Raw genomic sequence first — 21,435 nt, 5'->3', positions numbered from 1 at the left:
ATGGCACCTGCACCAAGGTGCCCACACCCCAACAGGGATGCACAACCCTAACATGGATGCACACACATGCACATAATTAAAAATATTTAAAACTAAAATCTTTAAAATTAATTACTAAGGTAAAATTATAAAATGTTTTTAATCAATGACACAGTCATACCAGATGCTGTATAATCTCCAAAAATAAAAATAACTAAAGACAAAAACCAAAAACATTAAAAAAGGAAACAGCCATACATGGTAGTTCATCCTTGTAATTCCAGCAGTTGGGAGGCAAGAGGTCACCCCAAGTTTGAGGCCAGCCTGAGCTACACACCAAGTTCCAGGGCACCCAGGGTTACATAATGAGATCTTGCCAACACACACACACACACAAATAATGGGAGAGATATGTATTAAAAAGAAGGCTGCTTTGTCTTTTTGAAAAACTCAAGAGAACTAAAGGTTTTTATATCACAAATGAATGTTCACTTATAAAAAGATATAATACTAAACTGCATCTTTAAGACTTTCCTAAACCTCTAAATGAATCATTAGCCATGTATACACACACACACACACACACACACACACACACACACACAGTCTAAGTGGTAGAGAGGGAAAGCATTAACGGCATTCCAATCTAAGAAACAGAATTTTACAAACGGTATTCTCTAAAATGTTGTTTTATAATAATTCTATTGTTTTTCTAAAATTAGTTAAAAATTAGAATAAGACAGTACGACAATTAGTTTAGAAATTCAATTGCACACAGATAAGGGCAGACTGTAGCTAAAATCGGGGAACATTGTGCAAGGCTTTGGGAATTAGCTGGTCAGTGCCCTGAGAATACACAAAGGGACTGTCACCAACCTTACCGTGCAGGCTGAATGGAACTTCACCCTGGGCCAAGCAGCACACACGCAATAATAATACGACATAACCATGACTACCTTTCCCTCTAAAGCCTTACCATTATTGTATGCATACTGTATGTGTGAACACACATGTGCACTCTCACGAGTGTGTGCAAGTCAGGACAACTGAGCCAGCTCTCTCCTTCCAGTGAGTTCCAGAGACTGAGCTCAGTGGTTAGGAGTGCACGGGCATGCATCTCTACACAATGGGCAGGGCATCAGCCCCTTAAAGCTTGTTTCTCACAATATTAAATAATGTTAATATATTTATTGTATGATCCTTCTTGTGTAAATAATTTTTTATGACTTCATAAGAAATTTTATATAATTTATAATGTTAACTTTAAGACGAGGGGTCAAATGAAAAGTTTCCAGCTATAGCTAATGACACGGCACCTCCCAAAGGCTCTGAGCTCCCGTACAGAGTGGAGGTGATGGCACTGTTCCCATCCACAATACCCAAGGTGCCAATCAGGAACACCTGCCTCCCCTCTGTGCCTGTGCTGTCACTGTTATAGTCCCAGTAACCGTATTTATCAAAGTTATCCAGTTTCCAGTTGAGAAGCAAGAAAGAGCTCTTGCTATTTCAGAATAAATGCCTCTCCTGTGCCTGCTGTCCAACCTAAGATGGCTACTTAAACTATTCAGAAAACCCCCATGCCTCTCTTGTGACTCTAAAAAATTAGGGAAGTGTTTCATTTAGAAATGGCTTATATTTGCAAATTTAAAACAAGAAAAACACTAAAAGCTTGCATCTGCACTCTGCATTATACAGAATCGTCAATGAACCCAGAGTAAAGATTTAGGACGACACTTTCCCCCTTTTTGTTTCCCTGCGTGATGAAGAGCCACTTGCCCTCTTCCTGTGCCATGGCTCCTCAGAGGGCAAGACCAATGTTCAGTAAACACATCATTCCCTGGGTGTGTAGACTTTAACAAGAAACAACATTTCACTTGCTCAGGGGGAAATGGCTCAGCCATGTACACAGGAGGGCCTGTGTTTGGAGCCTCCACAGCTGTGTAAAAGCTGTGCACAGCAGCATGAATCTGTAACTCCATTACTTGGGGGTGGGGAACAGATGGGCCACTCCCTAGAGCTCATTGGCTAACCAGTGCAGCCAACGGATGAGCTTCAAGGTCAGTGAAAAGCCCAGTTTTCAAAGCTAACATAGAGACTGAGGAAGTCTCCACATGTGCATGCATGCACACCTATAAACACACACACACACACACACACACACACACACTTTTAAAGGCACAGAGGTTCGTTCACTTCATTGACACAGTTAATTGTGTATTGCTACCCTGTCCAACCAAGTAGCCACCAGTGCCAGGTACCTATTTCTACTTTAGTTAAGTACAGTCCTCTGTCACACTAGAAATCCTCAACAGTCTCAGATGACTAGTGGCTAGCTCACCTCACAGAGCTACAGGACTAGTCAACATTTTTGAGTCCTTGCTGTGCTAGGTACTGGGCTAGCTTTTTAGCTGCCAAATCCCTCTGTTGGAACCCGCTACTTCCCTTGAGCTATAAAAACCTTGTCTTCCTCACATCCAATGCTGACTTCGGGAACCCTGCCTTAGAGGAGGCAGCCCGTGTACGCAAAAAAAAAAGCTTGCTCTAATTAAGTGCTTGCGATGGCTTGGGTTGGTGGTCTTTCCTCCTGAATCTTTGGGATCAACAGTACTGTGCCAGGTTCTGTGCTACACACAGGCAGGGACACAAAAAGAGAAGTCATCTCCGTCCTCAAAGAGTGAACGCTTTGAGCAAGGCAGGCATGGTGGTGCACACCTTTAATCCTAGCATTCGGGAGACAGAGACAGGAGGATCTCTGTGAGTTAGAGGACAGCCTGGTCTACAAAGTGAGTCCACAACAGCCAGGGCTACACAGAGAAACTCTGTGTCAGAAAAGAAAAGAAAGGAAAAAAAGAAAAGAAAAGAAAAAAGAGAAAGAGTGGACACTTTGTCTGGGAGGGAAACAGCAATACTTCCAGCTGCTAGAATTTACAAGAGCAACTGCTTCTGTGTGCCTACTCGGAATTCTAGAGCAGTGAGGGACACTCCCACCCTTTATCAACTCCTAAACCTCCTTCTCTGAGGTTCATGCAGCCTTGCTCAGCAAGTGATGCTGTGGCTGTCGCTGACATCTCCCTGAACCATCGGCATCTGGACAGAGGTTAGTTCTTTATAGGGACAGGAAAACCCATCCTGCCACGCTGGCGTTTTTTCTTGTCTGGCTAAGGAGAAGCTCTGACCGACTGTCTCTGTTGTTGCTCACAGCCTGTGGTGTACTAAGTGAGGGACTGCATGTGATGCCTGGTCACACTACACACAGCACAGAGGAACTAACACTGCAAAGCAAAGGAGAGGCGTTTCAGGCAGAAAGGGAAGGCTGGACCGCAGTGAGGAAAGGGGAGGATTTGTGGGCACGCAGGGCAACTGCAGGCCACGGGACAGGACTGTAACCTAAACTGCCCAAGCCCGAATGCTTCCCTGGCTGGGAGCCTGCTTCCATTAGCCTGTGAATGAAGCCTTCTGAGAGAGGCTTTCAAAAAGCAAACCTGGAGGAAGGGTGCAAGCACACAGTAACAGAAAAGCGGCTCACGGGGCTGAAGGCGGTGAGGACAACGAAGGGAACTGACTTAAGAGACTTGTAGGAAAAAATGAGATCACTTTAAATTAGTAGTAAACAGCTGAAGCACAGCAAAACTTAAAAGGCACAGTGGAGGGACTGCTGACATCACATGTTGGCTTTCCACTGAATCCCGCCTACAACACGCTCTGAGCATCCCGTCCCTGACCCTCTAGCTCTCTGAGGATGCAGAGAGGAGGCAGCAGCAAGGGCATGGGAAGATGCCATCCTCTTTGGGCAGTCGCCAATGCCTAGGAAAGGTGCCAGTGAGAGTGTAATCCATCTCCCTGGCCTACAAAGATGAACCCTGGGATTCTGTACTACCACAGGAGGCAGGGATTGGGGGCCCGGGTAAAAGGGACCCTCAGAGTGGCAAGCCTGACACCCACTCGACCTTTGCAAGGCATGTGCTGAATCACTCACTGCAGCTAAGAGCTGGGAAAGCCCCTTTAAAGAGGCCAGGAACAGGCTGAAGCAGGCTCTCTTCTAGCTAGCCTCACTATACCCTAATCCAGACCTTACCAAGGCGAGACATCTTGGTAAACACATCAAGCGTCAACGAGACCTTAACAGGGCCACACAGCAGAAGGGAGGCTTTCAGAATGAGGTGACAGGCCCAGTCACAGAGGAGCCTGCGGGAGAGGCAGTCTCTGGCTGCAGAGCGAGAGTGAGCTCCTGCTTGGAGAGGTAGACTGCCACTGCCACTGCCACGCACAGCTTCTGACTTCTCATCACAACCCAAGAGAAAATAACCAGATAATGGAAAACAAGAGACAAAAAGCATTTCCCAGCCACGGGTGATGCGCCCAAGAAAACACAAGCACATCGAGAGAGACACCGTACACGTGCTTTAGGGTGTCAGAGATAAAGCTCAGGAGTTGGGTATTGGAGAGAAGGTCAGTGAGCCAGAAGACAGGTTGGCAGAAACTATCCAAACCGACACAGAGGGGTGGAAAACAAATAAAACCAAACAATGAGACTATGACATGACCTAAGTCACACATATCTCAAGTCTACAAGGGGAAGATGACAAGGAAACACAGGCACACTTACTAGAGGCATGCCTGCACAAACCCAGCACCCAGGGATGGGGCAGCACGCATTGAAGCCTAGCTAAAGCAACAGAAAAAGACTGTCTCAGAAGCAAAACGGCAGCACACACTAGCAAAGTTTCCAAGTGACAAAAGGTGGCAAGTCAAAGGCTAACTCAAGGAAGGCATCTACAAACTGCAAAATAACTACCAGAAACGGCTCTATACAAATCACACAAAAGCCAAATAATAATCTCACAGGCAACTGAACGCAGCACTGGCCACACAGGGAGGAGGGCAGGAAGGCTGACTGAGGCCACACGCACTGGCAACTACCTCAAGGGCACTCGAGCTACAGAGCCTACGGGTGAAGTTTGCAGGGACACAGACTTCAATACCAGGATACTTGATCACTAAAAGCAACACTGAGACAGTTCTTTACGGGAAAGGAAAATCCCCCAGACGCAAACGCAGTAGTCATATAGAAAGAAAGAAAAAAAAAAACAAAAAAAAAAACAGAACAGTGAAGATCCCAGAGTACCACTGCTGGAGTAGTTTAAGTACTGACTTTCTAAATGGCTATTACCACTGTTCCTGTTATTTCAACAACGATGATGTCTTTGGGTTTAAATTAAAGCAAAGGGGGCTGGAGAGATGACTCAGCACTGGCTGCTCTTCCAGAGGTCCTGAGTTCAATTCCCAGCAACCACATGGTGGCTCACAGCCATCTATAGTGAGATCTGATGCCCTCTTGTCATGGGCAGTCACACATGCAGGCAGAACATTATATACATAATAAATAAGTACACTTTTAAAAATAAAATAAAACAAAGTAAAGAGTTAAAGAGGAGTGGGTGGGACTAGGACGTAGTAAAGGCCTTGAGTTCTCCTGGGCGGGAAGGCAGTAAGCCAGGCCCAAGCAAGGCAGAGAGCACGGCCACCTCTGGTGTGAGCAGTGAAGACAGGAAGAGGACTGAGCACAAGCACACTAAGGAGTGTACAGAGTAAGTACTTCACGGTGCCAAAAGCACGCAGGAAACAGGAAGGACTGATGGTGGCAGTGGACAAGTGCCCCAGAGGATGCAACAGGCTCCAACAGCAGAGCCCAGGGGATGACACTCAGGCCATTTCAAGGCCGAAGAAAGCCAAAGAGGCAGAGGATGAAAGCGACAAGATGGCAAAGGCTGTAAGTAGATGGCTCCAATAGGAGGACAGGTCACCCACGGATCATTCTGTAAGGCAGCTGCATGTGGGGCGGGACCTGAGAGAACTGAATGACCATGCCATCAGCACAGACCTGGAAACTGTAATGCATTCCTTCCAACTGCGCGCGCGTACGTACATACATACACACACACACACACACACACACACACACACACACACACACACACACACGAGCACGAACCCCTGTCACAAAGGCAAAGCCAGTCAATTGTAGATTGAGCATGACTAATCAGAGTGACTTAGTTGATACGGATGGTACATCACGCCCAGGTGTCCAAAGCTGTAAAGCAGGTTGGTCTCAATGACAAGCCATCTGTGAAGTCACAGGACAAACAGCCCCAGGTAACAGCGGCAGGAATGGCGTCAATAACAAAGTAGTTGGTCCCTGATGCTTAATGCTGTGTGACACATCTGTAGGTAACCCACAGGTCACCAGGGACACTGCAGGGAAAGCTCAAAGCATTCTGAATCAGTTTTTGAAATGTAAAAATGTTATGAATTAAATGGTAATACAAAAAACAGACTAAGCTGTGTGACCTAGCTAAATTTGTGTTTAGATGGAGATTTCCCACACAAGCGGCTGCATGTTCTAAAATGGGACGGCCAACAATGAATGAATGACTTAAGAATAGCAAGTTAAGTTCTGTTAAAGTAGAAAGGAAAAGATAAAATAGAAGCTGGCAGAAAATGAACTTGAAATTGCTTCCTGAAATCACTGAGATAAGGAGACACAAGTTACCCAGAAGCAGATGGGCTATAAAAGCAGAGGTCATCAAAATGACCAGAACACCGAAAAAATTCTGGGCGAGGTGGCATTGAGGTGACCTGCCAGAGCCCTGATAAAGCAAAGTAAGGGTGCAGAGTCCTGCAGGTGCTCAGGAAACAGCAGGGTACCCCAGATGACTGCTAGTGTGTCCCCCGGAACACTTACGGATGAAATGAAAGCAACACCACCAACTCTTCCCTAAACTCAAACGCTTCCCACATCATCTTATGAGGTCAATGTAACCTTGACACCTAGATCTGCCAAAGATCTGTACAAGTAATTAAAATCACTAACCAAGCCTTTCCACAAACGAAACCGCAAGCCGTCGACCGTGCAGACAGGCGGCCTTAGCGCGAGGACAGAAGCACACGGCCCGGGCGCACTCAGCACTTCCCATGTGCACCGACACACACGTAGAGGGACGCAGCAGGCGTCGATAACACCATGTCAATCTCAGGTCCCCGAGCAGGCTGCAAAGCTGCGTAACCTGGGTGTCATCGCAGCTCATCAACCAACAGGGACTGGAAGGCCTGGGAAGGAGTCTGAGGGCGGCAGTGGGCGGCTCAGCGGTGTCTGGCTGCTGGGCAGGGGGCTCAGAAGGCCTGTCACCATACCAGCAGACCCAACCCCATTGGCTCAGTGCTCCTGGCTATGAGACTTCGAGTTTCTCATTCTCTCTGAACTTGGGGTGAAAGCAGGTAGCACAACTCTACTGATAATCTCACTGTCGGGGGTGAGAGGCGCAGAGGCGCCAACAGAAGACCAAAGCTGCACTACAACTCAAAATGACAAGGATCTCCTTCTCCCGAAGGGATTCCTACTTTCGCACACTGTCTCCCCTTCATGTCCTCTGCCACCTGAGCAGGCTGTGGAAACCTGGTTACTAACCTACCCCGCTTCGTGCATGGACATTCAACCCTGAAATCTCCACTGGTATTGAATTTGTCAGGCACAGACAAGCCCAGGCCCTGCCCCCTTTCCAGAGACTCTGGAGTTCCTTAAGCAGGGTCCTAGCTACAAGAGGGAAGCCTAAATTCTTTCACTATGCATGTGATCTTTCCCAGGCAGGCATGCACAATTTCTTCACAAGTACAACTGTATCCACGTGCAAGGTCTCGATAAATAACATGCTACCACGAAAAATGGCAAGAATTCACCTAGTAAACAGCAAGTATGAAGCAAGCTCAAGTTCTCCACAGACTCAAAAGAAAGCAAGAGCTGTAACTGTACCTTTCACCTCATGTTCCTAGCCCTATGTTACCAAGAACGTCTCCTGCAGTCTCAGCTTCTGGAGAAGCTGAGGGGGAGGATCTCTGGAGTCAGGAGGTTGAAGCTAGCTTCAACAAGATAGGGAGACTATTGGCTCCAACATCAACAACTCCATTTATCTCTAAAATACAGCCAAGAGCCAGACAGTAAACTGGCTAATGTACAGAGCACCAGGCAACCGTGAGCTGGAGACGACGTCACAGGGCACTGGACTTTGGTGAAGACAGACTCGTAGACAGCCTGCTCAGACACCATCTGCTCTTCCCTACTGTGAATTACCCCATGGAAAGCTTCATTTTTATATCCCCTGCAAAGTACATTCAGTAACCACAAACAGAGAAGAGCAGGCAGGCACACCAACTCCAGAAAAACTATGTACCGTATACCAGCTAAACACCCAGGAAGCGTGGTCACTCAGTGCACTGGCGTCTGCACCACGCCATTGCATGCAGACGTGTAACACGTGTACATCCATCCATCCACCCATCCATCCATCCCACCACACAGATGCAACAAAGCGAAAGGGCAAAATGCCTGGTTTACTCTACCGATGAACTGAATACCAATCTGTTTTAATCTGGCAGTCACTGAAAATACTAGCATCACTATGTGTGCTGTTTCTGCACACACCTCTCTGGTTCTTGAAACCTTGGTTTTTCCAGTGGAGGAAGGAAAGCTTATTTTGACTGATTTTTTTTCTTCCTCTGTTACTGTCACTTCATTTGTTGTTGGTGGTGGGTTTTTTTGTTTTTGTTTTTGTATTTATTTATTTATTTTTGGAGACAAGCTCTCATAGAGAGGCTGGGTTCAAGCCTATGGTGGACACCTGCCGCAGTCTCCCTTTGCATGGGATTGTTGGCATTGTTTTAAGAGCTGTCCTTGGCAACCCTAGCTCACAGACAGGCAGACCCCAGCAGAATACACCACCTACACCCACTCCATTACCAACTGTGTTTATACTAGACGCTATCCACCTAAGGAAACAATACAATTTAACTTTTCTTGTTGTATCTTTTTTGCAAACTACTTTTGCCTTTTGCTTCTGATGAGTCAAATTTCGCTGGAACTCTTTGCCCAAAAGCCCTTTCAACAGAGAGGCAATATTTAAGCACACTCTTGGGAGCAGCAGGTACACTGGGGATTTCAAATCTTCGAGTAAACCTAGACCCATCCTCTCAGTACTAGGTCAGCAGCATTAATGCGTCAATCACACAGCCTCTGGGCATCTGTGCTTCCCAGTGGGGCTGCCTGCATCTGGGGCTCTGACACCTCTCTCAGCAAGTGCCAATCAGTGATCTAGATGGCAGGAGGTGGGGGGAGAGGGAGCTCACCCACACCACGGGCCAACATAAGTTTGCCATTACACTCACACAGGAAACTCGGGACAGAACAGACATCATTCAAATGTTGGCCTTCACTGGATAGGCTTGTGCCCCACACTGTAATCACAGCACTCAGACTGAGGCAGGAGTATGACTAGTGTGAAGCCAGCCGATCACACTGGCCTGTTTCGAAACACAGCCTTCGTGAACTGGGAAAAGTCACCAGTTCAAAACAACCCAGGGTGTCCGCCTGCCCAGGTTGTAATGAATTGAAGTTACTTCAATTTCTTCTTCCAAGAGAAAGGAGAAGAAATCAGAGCGCATACGCATTCTGTGTTACGAAGACTAGCGGAGCCAGCACCATGCATCAGAACCATGAGGAGAGCCAAGCTTTGGTATTTAACAGCATGTTTCCCAGACTCAAAGCAGACAGCACAAACTTGCCATCTACTTTACTCTTCTCTAAGGAGCAGGCACAGAACACCACTCCGCAGGCCAACACAGCTCTCAGCAGTTGTACAACACAGCTTAGAAAGCATGGAAGACGTACAAACCCAGGACACCGTCCCTCGCCTCCCCAAGAGGATCACTGAGAAAGGGGACGCAGAAAGGGAAGTGCGCCTGGGCCTCGGACAGACTAAACCCACTCCAGCTCAAACAGCGGACAGCAGGACAGCCAAGCAAAGCCACCCAGACGGAAGCAGCTCCAGAGGGAGATGTGGCTTGCTGCGCAATGGTCCAGTCACACAGACGGGCAAGCAGTACATAATCTCCCAGCTTCGACCGGAAAGAGCAATGTGTGTGGCAGGAGAGAGATAAGGTGCTGCAGGAAAGGAAGGAATCTGGCGTTTTATCTCGGGACACTTCACCTACACACACACACACACACACACACACACACACACACAAAAACCTTGTTCTGTTCTGGCACAGCTCCCCACACAGCATTTTACTTTAACTTAGGGAGCTGATCAAGGTTCAGACTGAAAGGAAATTTAGTATTTCCTGCCCACTAGAGGGCTCCAAAAATATTTCTTTCATGAATGGAAGAAACAAGCCAAGCATTACAATTAAAGTGCTCTGTTTAGCGCATGAAGTGTACTGACAAAACCAATGGCCACCGTACCTCTTGTCAACCAGACTACAAACTGTTGATCGACCTAACAGCAGAGTCCCAGCGGCTTTAGGTGACAGTGTGCGCCCACTGTGCTCACACAGCTTCTTCCGCAGTTTCTTTTCCTTTCTGTTTTTGAGACAGGGCCTCACTATACAGCCCTAGCTGGCCTAAGCCTCACTATGCAGGCCAGGCTGTCCTCGAACTCACAGGATCCGCCTGCCTTTGCCTCCAGAGAACTGGATTAAAGGTGTGCGCCACCACAACTGCTCTCAGGTGGTTTGCAGTTAGGTTTGTTTTTTTTTTTTTTTTTTGGTTTTTTTTTTTTTTTTTTAAGTAATAGGTCATAAAGCTATAAAGTACAATTCTAGTCAAAGTCCTAAGTGGTCTCCTAAAGGAAGAAACACTTTTTATGAACACAGCACACCTTTCCCAGTCCAGAGTGAGGTCATCAATCACCTTCACCTGACCCCCTCCCTCCCTCCTCCCACCCAGTCCTCTCTCACAATATGCACGTGTCACTACACAAACAACGGCTACTGCCTAAGGAACTCCACAGTCAACTCAGTTTTTAAAAACTTAAGGGAAATTAGCCATTTAAATGTGATGCACGATAATGAAATTCTGCTCCGTTACTTTCAATCCCCCCCCCCCAGGATGCTACACAGAGGTACTAGAAAGTGTACTTCCAACTCAATCACCGTTAAGAAAGAAAAGCAGCAGCACCCCTGTCAATACGGCTGCACGGGGAGTGTGTGCTCACTGCAGAATAGTGGTAAGAAGGCTCCCTGTAAATTATTTCACAGAAGGTGCAACAAATGCGTTTATCACAGAGGCACCTTGTCCTTCTAAATTTGGATTATAAAAACTTCACAGTAAAACAAAAATATACCTAATGTTTAAAAGTAAAATTTAATCATGAATTCTACTTAAAAACTAAAACGAGTGCTTAAAATACGGGTTGCGAAACGAGTCACAACCATAGCCATAGGCGTAAGACGACTTCACCCAACTGTCCACTGATTTAGCAGTTACCATCCGTCTGGAAGGGATTGCTGCGAATGAAGCAGGGCAGAGGTTCTAACATCAGAGGCATCAGAGGCCCACCCCCCACCCTGGGTGGGAGGTTCCTAGCGGACAGCTCCATTAAGGTGTGAAGGAGAGGAGCTGTCAGCACTTGGTGCTCACATTACAGCACCTAACAGAGGCGATTCTGGCCTCGCCACTTCAGAGGTCTGGGACAGCTCACATCCTAATCAATTCAGACTCGGGCTGCCAGGAAATGTCACTTGGTGGGAACATCTGTGGGAATGAAGAGATGGCTTTGAAATTCAAAAGGTGGTAAACTGTCCTCATGTAAGTCACCAAGGCAAACCTCAAATTGTCAGGTTTGGGTATGAGGAGCTGAACTATAAAGCATTAAATCAACAACTTCTAGCCGATATTTCGTTATATATATGAGGAGTCTTCCCACTTATCCAACAAAGACACTTCTGAAGGAAAACTAAAATTTCAGTAACAGAAAGTGGAGGTGTAAGGGTCTTCCCCAACAGTCGCCTCCTCCAGCACCGCGCTGGCGGCTGCACAGCCCACCTGTGCCGAGCATCCTCCGGCGCGCTGTGTTCATTACATAACACGACTTTGCCCTTGCGTATCACCTTTAATCAGGGATCTCAAAGCACCACTGAGTCATTGGGGCCTCGGCACAGTCTCAGGCAGGCAAGTAGTTACAGTTTGTAATTGCAGCTATTAATAAAACCTCGCCCCCACTTCAGTCTCCCAATCCTAGCACAGTTTACAGCAGGTAGAGATGGCATGTCCCAAATCACCCCAATGTGCACCTCATGCCTGACATCCCATTCTGTCTTTACCCCTGGCCCTCAGGAAAGTAGTGGCACTGCTTTAATGGCACACACCTACTTCATGACAACTTCCTGACAGAATAGATGGCACTCGGGTGGGTGTAACCTGCTCCGTGCTGACGACGTAAAATGGAGGCTCATCTCTGCCGGAGGCTCGGAGCCCACAGATCACTCATCCCCCCGGGGGAGGGGGGGAAGCATTTGCAGTTCTGTGTTGAGCCGCTCCAGGCAACTTGGAGAATAGCATAAGGGGAGCCGTGGCGTCCACTCAGGCAGGCGAGAGGCTGCTCCCGCTCTGCACAGCAAGAAGGAAGAGCGACTGAAAGACTGAGCCAGAGTTTAAAGACTCCGGAAGCCAAGGCTGCACGGAGCGGGGTGGCCGCCCAGGAGACAGACCCGGAGCGGGGTGGCCGCCCAGGAGACAGACCCAGGGGTTCCTTTGCATTTGAATAGAGTATTAAGTGGAAAAAAAACAAACAAAACGTCTTTAAACCAAGGTCAAAATACACAATTTAGGGTCATTTTTCTTTTAAGTGGTAGCCTCCCTCATATAAATATTTGACACTTTAAACATGTAATCATTAGAGAAGTTCAATTTTGGTTTTGCACTGTAATGCACATACATTCAAACGTCAACTTGACATAAGTGGGCGTGATTACATTAACTCCGATTCTTTCATAAACAGGATTATTCATCTTCCTGTTAATGGCATTATGTCTGCCCTCGGGTGTGCAAAGTGTCACTTCACACTCGCACAAAGCCAGCCCTCAGCACTGTAAGGCTATACAGTGGCTGTCAGTCAGCCAGCACACTCACAGCCCAACCTTTAGAAGCAGAAGCCTCAATGGACAAGAGCACTTTTTGTTTCCAGTTCTCTACGTCCAGTGATCCAAGCTCAAAAAGCGTGTTTCACTGGCTTCAACAAGCAAACAAGAACCTAAAATGCAACCCTGCTTAATACTTGTTACCACGAAACCTTGAATTATCAATCTTAAAAAAAAAAAAAAAAGACTCCTATGTGATCAGCCTAGAACTGAAAAACATCTAAATAGCTCTGGTTGTCACTGCTGTTTAGGCAGACGTTTCGAAGGGCTCGCAGCAAGACTTTTTCCAAAGAGGAGCGCCTGTGTCCCCGAACGGTATCAGGTGTGCCTGAGCGATCTTATCCGTCACTGCGCTAGATCGCCTCTTCCTGCCCAAGGAATCGAGCCCGACGCCCGTCCCCGGCTCTGCCCACACAGCCCCTGACGTTTTTCCCGAGGCGTTTAAACCCAAGCCTTCAGAGCCTTCTAGCAATCGGAAGGAATTTCCTCCTCTTCAGGCTGCATTTCCCTGCCTCCGGCGACTTAGAAAACACAAGCGAACCACTGACTCCTGGTTGCTTAAAATAAAGAAGCGGCAGCAGCAAAACCATTCAAAAACACCAGTGTTTCTTTAAAAAAAAAAAAAAGGGGGGGGTAGAAGAGCCAACTTCTCCAAAGCCAAGTGGGTGGCTTTTCCAGCAGCGCCCCCTTTCCGCCCCCCCCCCCCGGCCCCAGAAACCTTAGCCCCGACGCCGGCGTCGATTTCGGACTAAATCAGATTGGAAGCCACAAAGCAATCCGAACGTCGGAACTTATCGTAGACTTACCATATCCGCCGGGACATGACTGGACATCTTGCCTTTTGAGAGTGGGCCAGAGGTTTACGTAGAAAACAAAACAAAAACAAGAGCAGAAGTGCCGGAGCTTCGGAAAAGCAAAAGAAAACCCTTCAGTTCTGATCGGTTCGTGCTGAGCTTTTCCAAAAACGAAAGAAAACAACAACAACAAAAAAGTAGAAGTTACGTGGAAGCCCAGGAGGCTCTAGGGCAAGAGGAGCGAGGGCAACCGATCGTCAGCAGCAGCAGCACCAGCAGCAGCGCCAGGACCCGCCGCGCCAGGTGGACGGAGCCGAGTGACACACGGACATGGAGCGGGGTGGGAGGGGGTTAAATGCGCCGTCCTCCTTCCCGGGCCCAGGCGGTGATTCACACGCGCTCGCGACTCAGGTCCTCCTTAAAGCCCCGGCGACCCAGTGGACAGATAACTATGTGGCTACACATCGAGCGCGGGGCTGAGGGCGGCCGGGGCCGCCGGGAGGCTCAGCGCGCGCCGCGGGGCCGCACAGCCGGGCCGCGCGCAGCCGCGCTCAAGGGCATCGACCTCGCCGGCCGCCGAGCCGAGCCGAGCGGAGCCGAGCCGAGCGGAGCCGAGCCGAACCGAGCCGGGCGGGGCCGAACCGAGCCGAACCGAGCGCAGCTTCGGGGGGCTCAGGCCGCGGGCGCCTCGGCGCAGCCGCGCGGGTCGGGCCGCATCGCGTCCAGGCTCGGCCGCCTCCGCCTAGCTGCCTTCCGCGGCGGCGTCTTCCGGAGCGGAGAGTGGGGTGCTCCCCGTCAGAGCCCTGACTCTCCGCCTCCTCCGCTTCTCAATCCCACACGCCCCGGCCGCCTCCTGTCATCGCCTCAGCCCAACATGGCGGCGGCGACGGCGGCGGCGGCTGCCGGAGCCCAAGAGCCGACTTGGGAATAGCGCCCCCCCCTCCCCCGCTCGGTCCGACGTCACAACGGGACATCATGGGAAATGTAGTTCGAGCCGGTGAGGGGAAGGGGCCGCGGGGCGCCCTAGCCTGCCAGGATGCTGCGCCCCCGCATAGCAACAGTTGCTAGGAAAGGGTAGCTCCCTGTCTCGCCGCAGTTTAGCCGCTCTGCCCAAGAGTTAGGCCCTACCTGTGTCCACAAAGGCTGTGATCCTGCGGATTGCAGGAGGAAAACGCCTTGCACGGAGAAATCCCCCCCCCCCCCGCGCGCACTAGGTAGACACAGTTAAAATAGGGCACACGGTGATCTCAATTATTGCAAGTTCTTCGCACCCTGCCATCTCAAACCATTTTACTGAGTGAGTTCATCTTTAGGTCTCCTCAACATGACAGTTTGAAGAGCAGAAGCAATCATTGATTTCCAATAAGGCCACGGAAGTTCAACAGAAACAAGGCTGTCATGAGGCAGAGGCAGTGTTCGAACACGTGTTTCCTGAAGACCTAGGGCCGTTAAGCGACTATTGAAATGATCCGAAACTGTATTTAGGAACAATAGTGCTGTCATGCCAAGTGGGTCGTAGAGGCTGACGTGGACACACCCACTTTCCAGCCCTGCCCCTGTTGGACGCGGCCATAGGATTCTGATATTACAGTCAAGTTTAAAAAAATACACACACACACACACACACATATATATGCCTACCACGGATATAGGCTCAGAATACAGAGACCACAGGTGTGAGGTGATCCTTATTCATACCGCAGGCCTCTTGGCAAGGCGGTCTCCACACCATGCCGCTTCTCCCACCTACAGTCCTGTGACCTCACCTGCCAGACAGTCTACCTACGGTCCAGGGCTAAAGGCCTGGGTGCTATTGAGGATGAGTTCACGCGTGCCACACGAACCGTGCTGTAAACAGCAGCACGCCTTCTGACGTGAGCACGTGAACTGTGGCTATTCATTCCTTTTCTGGGCACTCGAATGTTCCAAGCAAGCGATCTGCAGCGGCCGGGCCGCTGAGAGTTCAAACGTGAACTACGCTGTCCCTATGCCCTGGGAGCTCCCCCCAACCACCTCCCCAGTCAGGTTTTTCCTCACCGGATGGGAACTCTCGGGACAATTAACAGGACCTGCCTGTCTCCTGAGTGGCCTGGCTGAAGAAATTCCATGCACTCCTCGGGGCCTATACCCCAGACCCGACTGCCTATGAATGTAAGGATGAAGCAGAGGCCGAGCCTCACCCCAGCCAGGCTTTCTTAACTCAGCATCTGTGGGGTCCATGATTTTCCACAGCCTCTGTGTGTTAACGTGGTTTCTCTTTCTCTGTGTTTAATAAACATAGGACCCTTCCCCGCCATCAATTCTCCTAGAAATCTTCCATCCATCAGCAGATTCTGAAGGGATACTGGGTTAACATTTAAAGACACCCACCAAGATAACAGTCCAGGCCACACCTACTCCCCCACCCCGACATCCCTCACCCCTACTCCCACCTCTCGATTTCCCTGGCCATGACTCTGCTAGACCTAAGCGCTCCTGAAAGGTAAGAAGCAGAAGTTGGCAGAAGGAAGCGAAAATGCCCACCAGCCCCTTTGCCAGGGATGTAATGACCCCTACTTGGAACCCAAGACCTCCGCAGGATGCACATCTTCCACAGGCGTACGCACTGGGCCTGACTGCGTTTCTGATCACTGCAACAAGACAGGCTGGCATATTATTTTATCAGCAAAACTCATCGGGACCCATTTCTGACACAGTTCAGGCTTGAAGGAGCATCATGAACACGCAGGGATTTCTCCGCTGTGCGGTCTTTACCGTTGGCTTACCGCTCTGGAGAGTGAGGCCAGGGGCTGCTGAAAGGAGCCTACAGGCTCACAGCAGGGAAGGGTAATATCTGGGGGAGCCTCGGATCTGTTGTCAGCATCAACCAGGAGGATGACACAGCATTTTTGATATGGGAAAAAAAAGTCATGCATCTCTTCTGGGGAGCTTCATCTGAAAACCTCCAGGGACCCTTCTAAGAATCGATGGGGACACCGTGGGCCTGTCAAAAAAAAAAAAAAAAAAAACAATAATAATAATGATAGTTCCTACAAGTTCAAATTCAAAGTGATGAAAGGGGTCTCTGGGGGTGGGCCGGGTGATGTGGGCGAGGAAGTCACTGTTTAGAAAATGAGGTTATGGCAACGGTCACAGCTGGGAATGCTGAGAGAAGCCTGTGAGTGCAGCACTTAGAGGCTGAGGCAAGGGGATTGCCAGGAGTCTGAGGCCAGCCAGGCCCAGCTATAGGGCAACAGGTCCCCAAACAAGACGCTGCCTCAAACAAAACAAAGCAAAAGTCTGCAAAACTGTGAACATTCTAAAAACTACTGAGTTGTAGACTTCAGAAGTTCTTTTTAAAGCTTTTAAGTTGTGTGTGTGTGTGTGTGTGTGTGTGTGTGTGTGTGTGCACGTGTGTGTGCATGCGGCTAGCCTTGGGGCCATTCAAGGCCATCAGATCATCGGGATATGGTGTCCCAGGCAGCTTGGGGCCGCCCTATGCGGGTCCTGGGAGCTGAGTCTGGGTTCTCCGTAAGGGCAGCCAGTGTTCATAACCACTGGGACCTCTCTCTCTAGTCCCAGTTGTTGTTTTGTTTTGCTTTTTGTTTGTTTGTGTTTTTTGTTGAGACAGGGCTTCTCTGTGTGGCCTTGCCTGTCCTGGAATTCACTCTGCAGGCCAGGTTATCCTCGAACTCAAAGATCCACCTGCCTCTGCCTCTGGTGTGCTGGGATTAGAGATGTGGGCCGTCACCACTTGGTTCAAGTTTTTTTGTTTTTGGTTTTTTTTAATAGCAGCAAAATACACATAGATAAAACTTAGCTCCATAGCCATTTTAGTTGTACAGTGCTGTGACATTAAGCACAAGCATTTTGGAAGACCCATCCTGACCACGACTCGACTCATCACTGTTGCACTGCATCACTGTAGCTCCCCTCCCCCACTGCCTACTTTTCTGTTGAGACAATTGTTTTCAGCTCTCTTCAGAGCCTGCTGTGAGGGACAAGCGCTTGTCTTTTTGTCAATGACCTGTTTCCTTTGACACGAGTATCTTCAAGGTCCATCTGTGCAGTAGCCTGTGAAATGTTTTCTTTCCCTTTTAAGGGTAAGTATTGGTCACTGTGTGCGCTTCAAGAACTCCCGACCCCAAGGACCTATACCTAACTGAGATGGTCCGTGGCAAGGTCTAAAGCACTTCTCTTCCCTGAGCCATTCTTTAAGTGTCTTCCCAAGGAAGCTGGCCTTGGGGACACACTCTTGGAAGCCCAGCCCTTGGGGTGGCTGAGGCAGGCGGATCTCTGTGAGTTCGAGGCCAGCCTGGCCTACAAACTGAGTCCAGGACAGCCAAGGCTACACAGAGGAAATTCTGTCCCAACAAAACAGAACAGAACAAAACAAAAGAGTCTTTTCGAGGAGACTGGATGAAAGTGAGGCCAGAAAACAGGGTGGAGAACGAAGTGCACACGGCCTTACACACAGGCTCCAAAATTAACATAGGAGAAAAACCTGCCAGCCGAGGCCAACTAGAAATGGCAGGAGCCACTGGTACTATGACAGAGACACTCCAGATTGTCTGAAGGTGACCTGTGGCTCATGCTACACCAAGCTGCACACCCCTGGGTGGAGGATCACTAACCGGACATGTGATACATGAGGCAACATGCAGAGTTAGGTGAGCCGAGAGCGCATGGAAAAGCCTGCACCATATGCAAATGGCCCCCAGAGCCTCTGTTCTGTACAGTGCAGCTGCTGTGTTCCTAAAAAAACCATCTTTGCTCTGGCCTGCTTCATGCCCTGCAATGTTTCTAATAATCTATCCCAGCTTCCGCCACTGTCAGTTTGTCTCTCTGGTCAATTCCTTGTAGGACACAGGACCTGGAACCCTTCTAGACGCGCCCACCAAACCTAGCCATCCGCCTGGATCTACAAGTACTTGACTTATACTGCAGAGACGGTTGGGTCAGTGAGGCACCTAGGGGACTGTGGAAGGAATGTGACCTTGCCTTAGGCTGGGCGCCAGGCGAGAGTAGGCTTGAGTGGCTTGACCCCACTGAGATAAAAATCTTAGACTCAGAGAGAGGAAGTTTTAGCCCAAGACAAAAGACAGGCGTGACCTTGCCTTAGGCTGGGCCCGAGGGGAAAGTAGTCTTGGGTGGCTTGACCCCACTGAGATAGAGACCTTAGATAGACTCAGAGAAAGAGGAAGTTTCAGCCCAAGACAAAAGACAGGCTCCTGCGACTCTACCCTGGCTGTTGTATTGCAAAAAGGACCAACGATTAGGAGGAAAAGGACACTGAGGAATCAGAGGAAGAGAAACCAGAGGTTCCTGACCACGGTAGCGCCGGGAGCAGTGAAGAAGGAGTTCTGGGTTGGTGAGGAGTGTGCTGACTTCTTCTGTTGGGTAGAGGAGATTCCCACAGAATTACACCAAGGGATTTGCCCGCGGAACTGGTACCCAGAAGGTTCCATTCTTGTTCTTTTTAATCTCTTTTCCCTCCTGTTTAGGATAGTCGGATTGTATGGAAGATAAAGTTTAATTGTTAAGGAAGCAGAGCCAACAGGGGACACTCATATATTAAAAAAAAAAAAAAAGCCACATGGTCATGCAACCCCAGGGCAAGGGAGAGGACAGATGTCTGGGCTCTCTAGCCAGCCACTGTAGCCAATGGGTGATCTCTGGACTCTGAGAGATTCTGCCTCAAAATCTAAGGTGGGGAACGGATAAGGAAATGGCTCTCCTGAGCTCGGACCCTCAGGCCCCGCGGAAAAGGCAGACACAGTCATAGAAGTGTCTGTAGGAGACTCGGTGAAAGCTGGCTGGCTGGCTAGCCTGGTTTATACAAGCTGGAAGATCATCTAGAACAGTTGGCTCTCCACCTTCCTAATGCAGTGCCGTTTAATACAGTCTTTCATGTTGTGCCGACTCCAAAATTGCTTCCGTTGCTGCTTCGCAACGATCATTTTTCTAGTGTTGTTTGTGTTTCCTGTGGTCTCGGGCAGCCCCTGCAGAAAGGCCACAGGGGCGCGACCCACAGGTTGAGAACCATTCGTCTAAACCGGTGGGCAGGTGAGCACTGCCTAGGAGAGAGGTTGCCACGTGCAGGCCATGGCATGCAGGGACCAGCACCATAAAAACACACATAGGCACCCATATGCTGTCACGTGTCACACACATACATGCACACAATCTTCACATCACACACATACACACAAACTCAATGTCACGCACGCATACACAAAATTTAAATGTGAGAAAAGGTGAAGAGCCACTAAAGAAAATCCTGATGTTGCCCTGTCACATCCACGCACACGTGCTTGCATATACAAATAAAACAAAATAAAGGGGGGGGGGGGGAATGATGTCTGTCCGTGAGACAAGTCACCTCACTATGCCGTCTGCTATCTTTTACAAAAGCATCAGCTAGTAAGGCCGTGCCACAAGAAGCAGAGAAAGGCTTGCTCAGTGCCTGGGGGTGAGGGAGGTGGGGGGGTGGAGGGTTGGGGGAATGGGGGGAGGGGACCCTGGAGACACCACACGCCATGGGCCTGGGAGGATGTGAGCTTGGAAAATGGCCTTGGCCATCTCCACCACCTGATTCAGATGCTCATACGCAGGCACAGACCGAGGTAGTGGGACCAAGATGGCCTCTAATAGTGCCTAACATTCTTCCGTCTCCTCACTGAGTCAAACCAGTCAAGAGTCACCTCAAATACTTCACTGTAAAATCCTGTCATGCCTATGTGCTGACCTAAGGTACATAGACAAAAGATTATGTGTTTCGAAGCCTCGTGTTTCCATGCTATCCGAAAACCCAGCTTCTCAGGACGACCCCTCCCCCCACCCAAAGCCTCTTGACGTCCCCCCCTTGCCCCCCATTGCTCTCTGAGAATAACCCAAATAGCTCATCTGAATCATCAAGCCTGTGGCCATGGCCGTTTGCGTCCTTTTGTAGCCCTTCCTAACCCTGGTGCAACCCCCAACTCCCAACATCCATGTGGCAAGGGAGTGCTTCAGCCACTCCCCCCTCCTTGTAGCTCTTACCCTGGAGTCTTGGCACTCCCTTCCTGACCAGCTCATCTGGTCACCCGTCCTGGTGCCCGGATGTCAGCATCCCCAGGGTTTCCTGCCTTATGCTTTCAGGTGCCCACCGCTTAGCCCTCAAGTGGTGTTCCCATGATGTGATGATACCTTCACTGTCTCCTACTCTGTACCTCTTACTAGACTCTCAGCAAAGGAGGGTGGGGTAGGACCATCTTGGGACAGGGACTTGGTTTGGTGTCAGGGAGAGGGCAACACCTTGGTAGTTAGATACAGTGAGGGAGGCAGAGGAAAGCGTGGCGCACGATCCATCCTTGGACCACAGGCATTGGCCACAGATAACTTTACAAACACATAATGGGTGGCGGATGAATCCGTAGACACTGGAAGAGACTGGCGTCTTTTGTTCTGTGCCGACGTCCCACAGTGCACTTCTTCCTGGCTTGCCCCGCGCTGCCCCCACCCCTTGCCTACACTGTGGGATAGTGGAAGCTGCTGATGGGGAAGGAAGTGTAGAGATGACATCATCTCCAGCTTCTTCTTTTTAACAAATGAAGAGTTCCTGAGAAGCGGCCACATTCTTTCTCGGTAAGTTTTAGGACACCTGAGAATGCATTACCTTGAAGACGCACAGAGAAACAAAGGACCCCCCCCCCCCGTGGCATTATGGGATTGC

The 21,435-nt window shown here is 49.4% G+C and overlaps 1 protein-coding gene across 1 annotated transcript in view; it reads right to left on the bottom strand.

Moving 5' to 3' along the window:
• Ubl3 (ubiquitin like 3) overlaps positions 1 to 13,916 on the bottom strand; it is a 43,898-nt gene extending 29,982 nt beyond the window's left edge. The window contains exon 1 of the mRNA XM_051162854.1: positions 13,755 to 13,916. Within this exon, the coding sequence (XP_051018811.1) occupies positions 13,755 to 13,781 (27 nt within the window). The 5' untranslated portion in view covers positions 13,782 to 13,916. The remainder of the gene's footprint in view (positions 1 to 13,754) is intronic.
• Positions 13,917 to 21,435: the final 7,519 nt, after the last annotated feature.

This window comes from Acomys russatus, chromosome 19 (assembly GCF_903995435.1).
Source record: "Acomys russatus chromosome 19, mAcoRus1.1, whole genome shotgun sequence".
NCBI classification, from domain to species: domain Eukaryota; kingdom Metazoa; phylum Chordata; class Mammalia; order Rodentia; family Muridae; genus Acomys; species Acomys russatus.
This window is presented reverse-complemented; position numbering and strand designations above follow the sequence as displayed.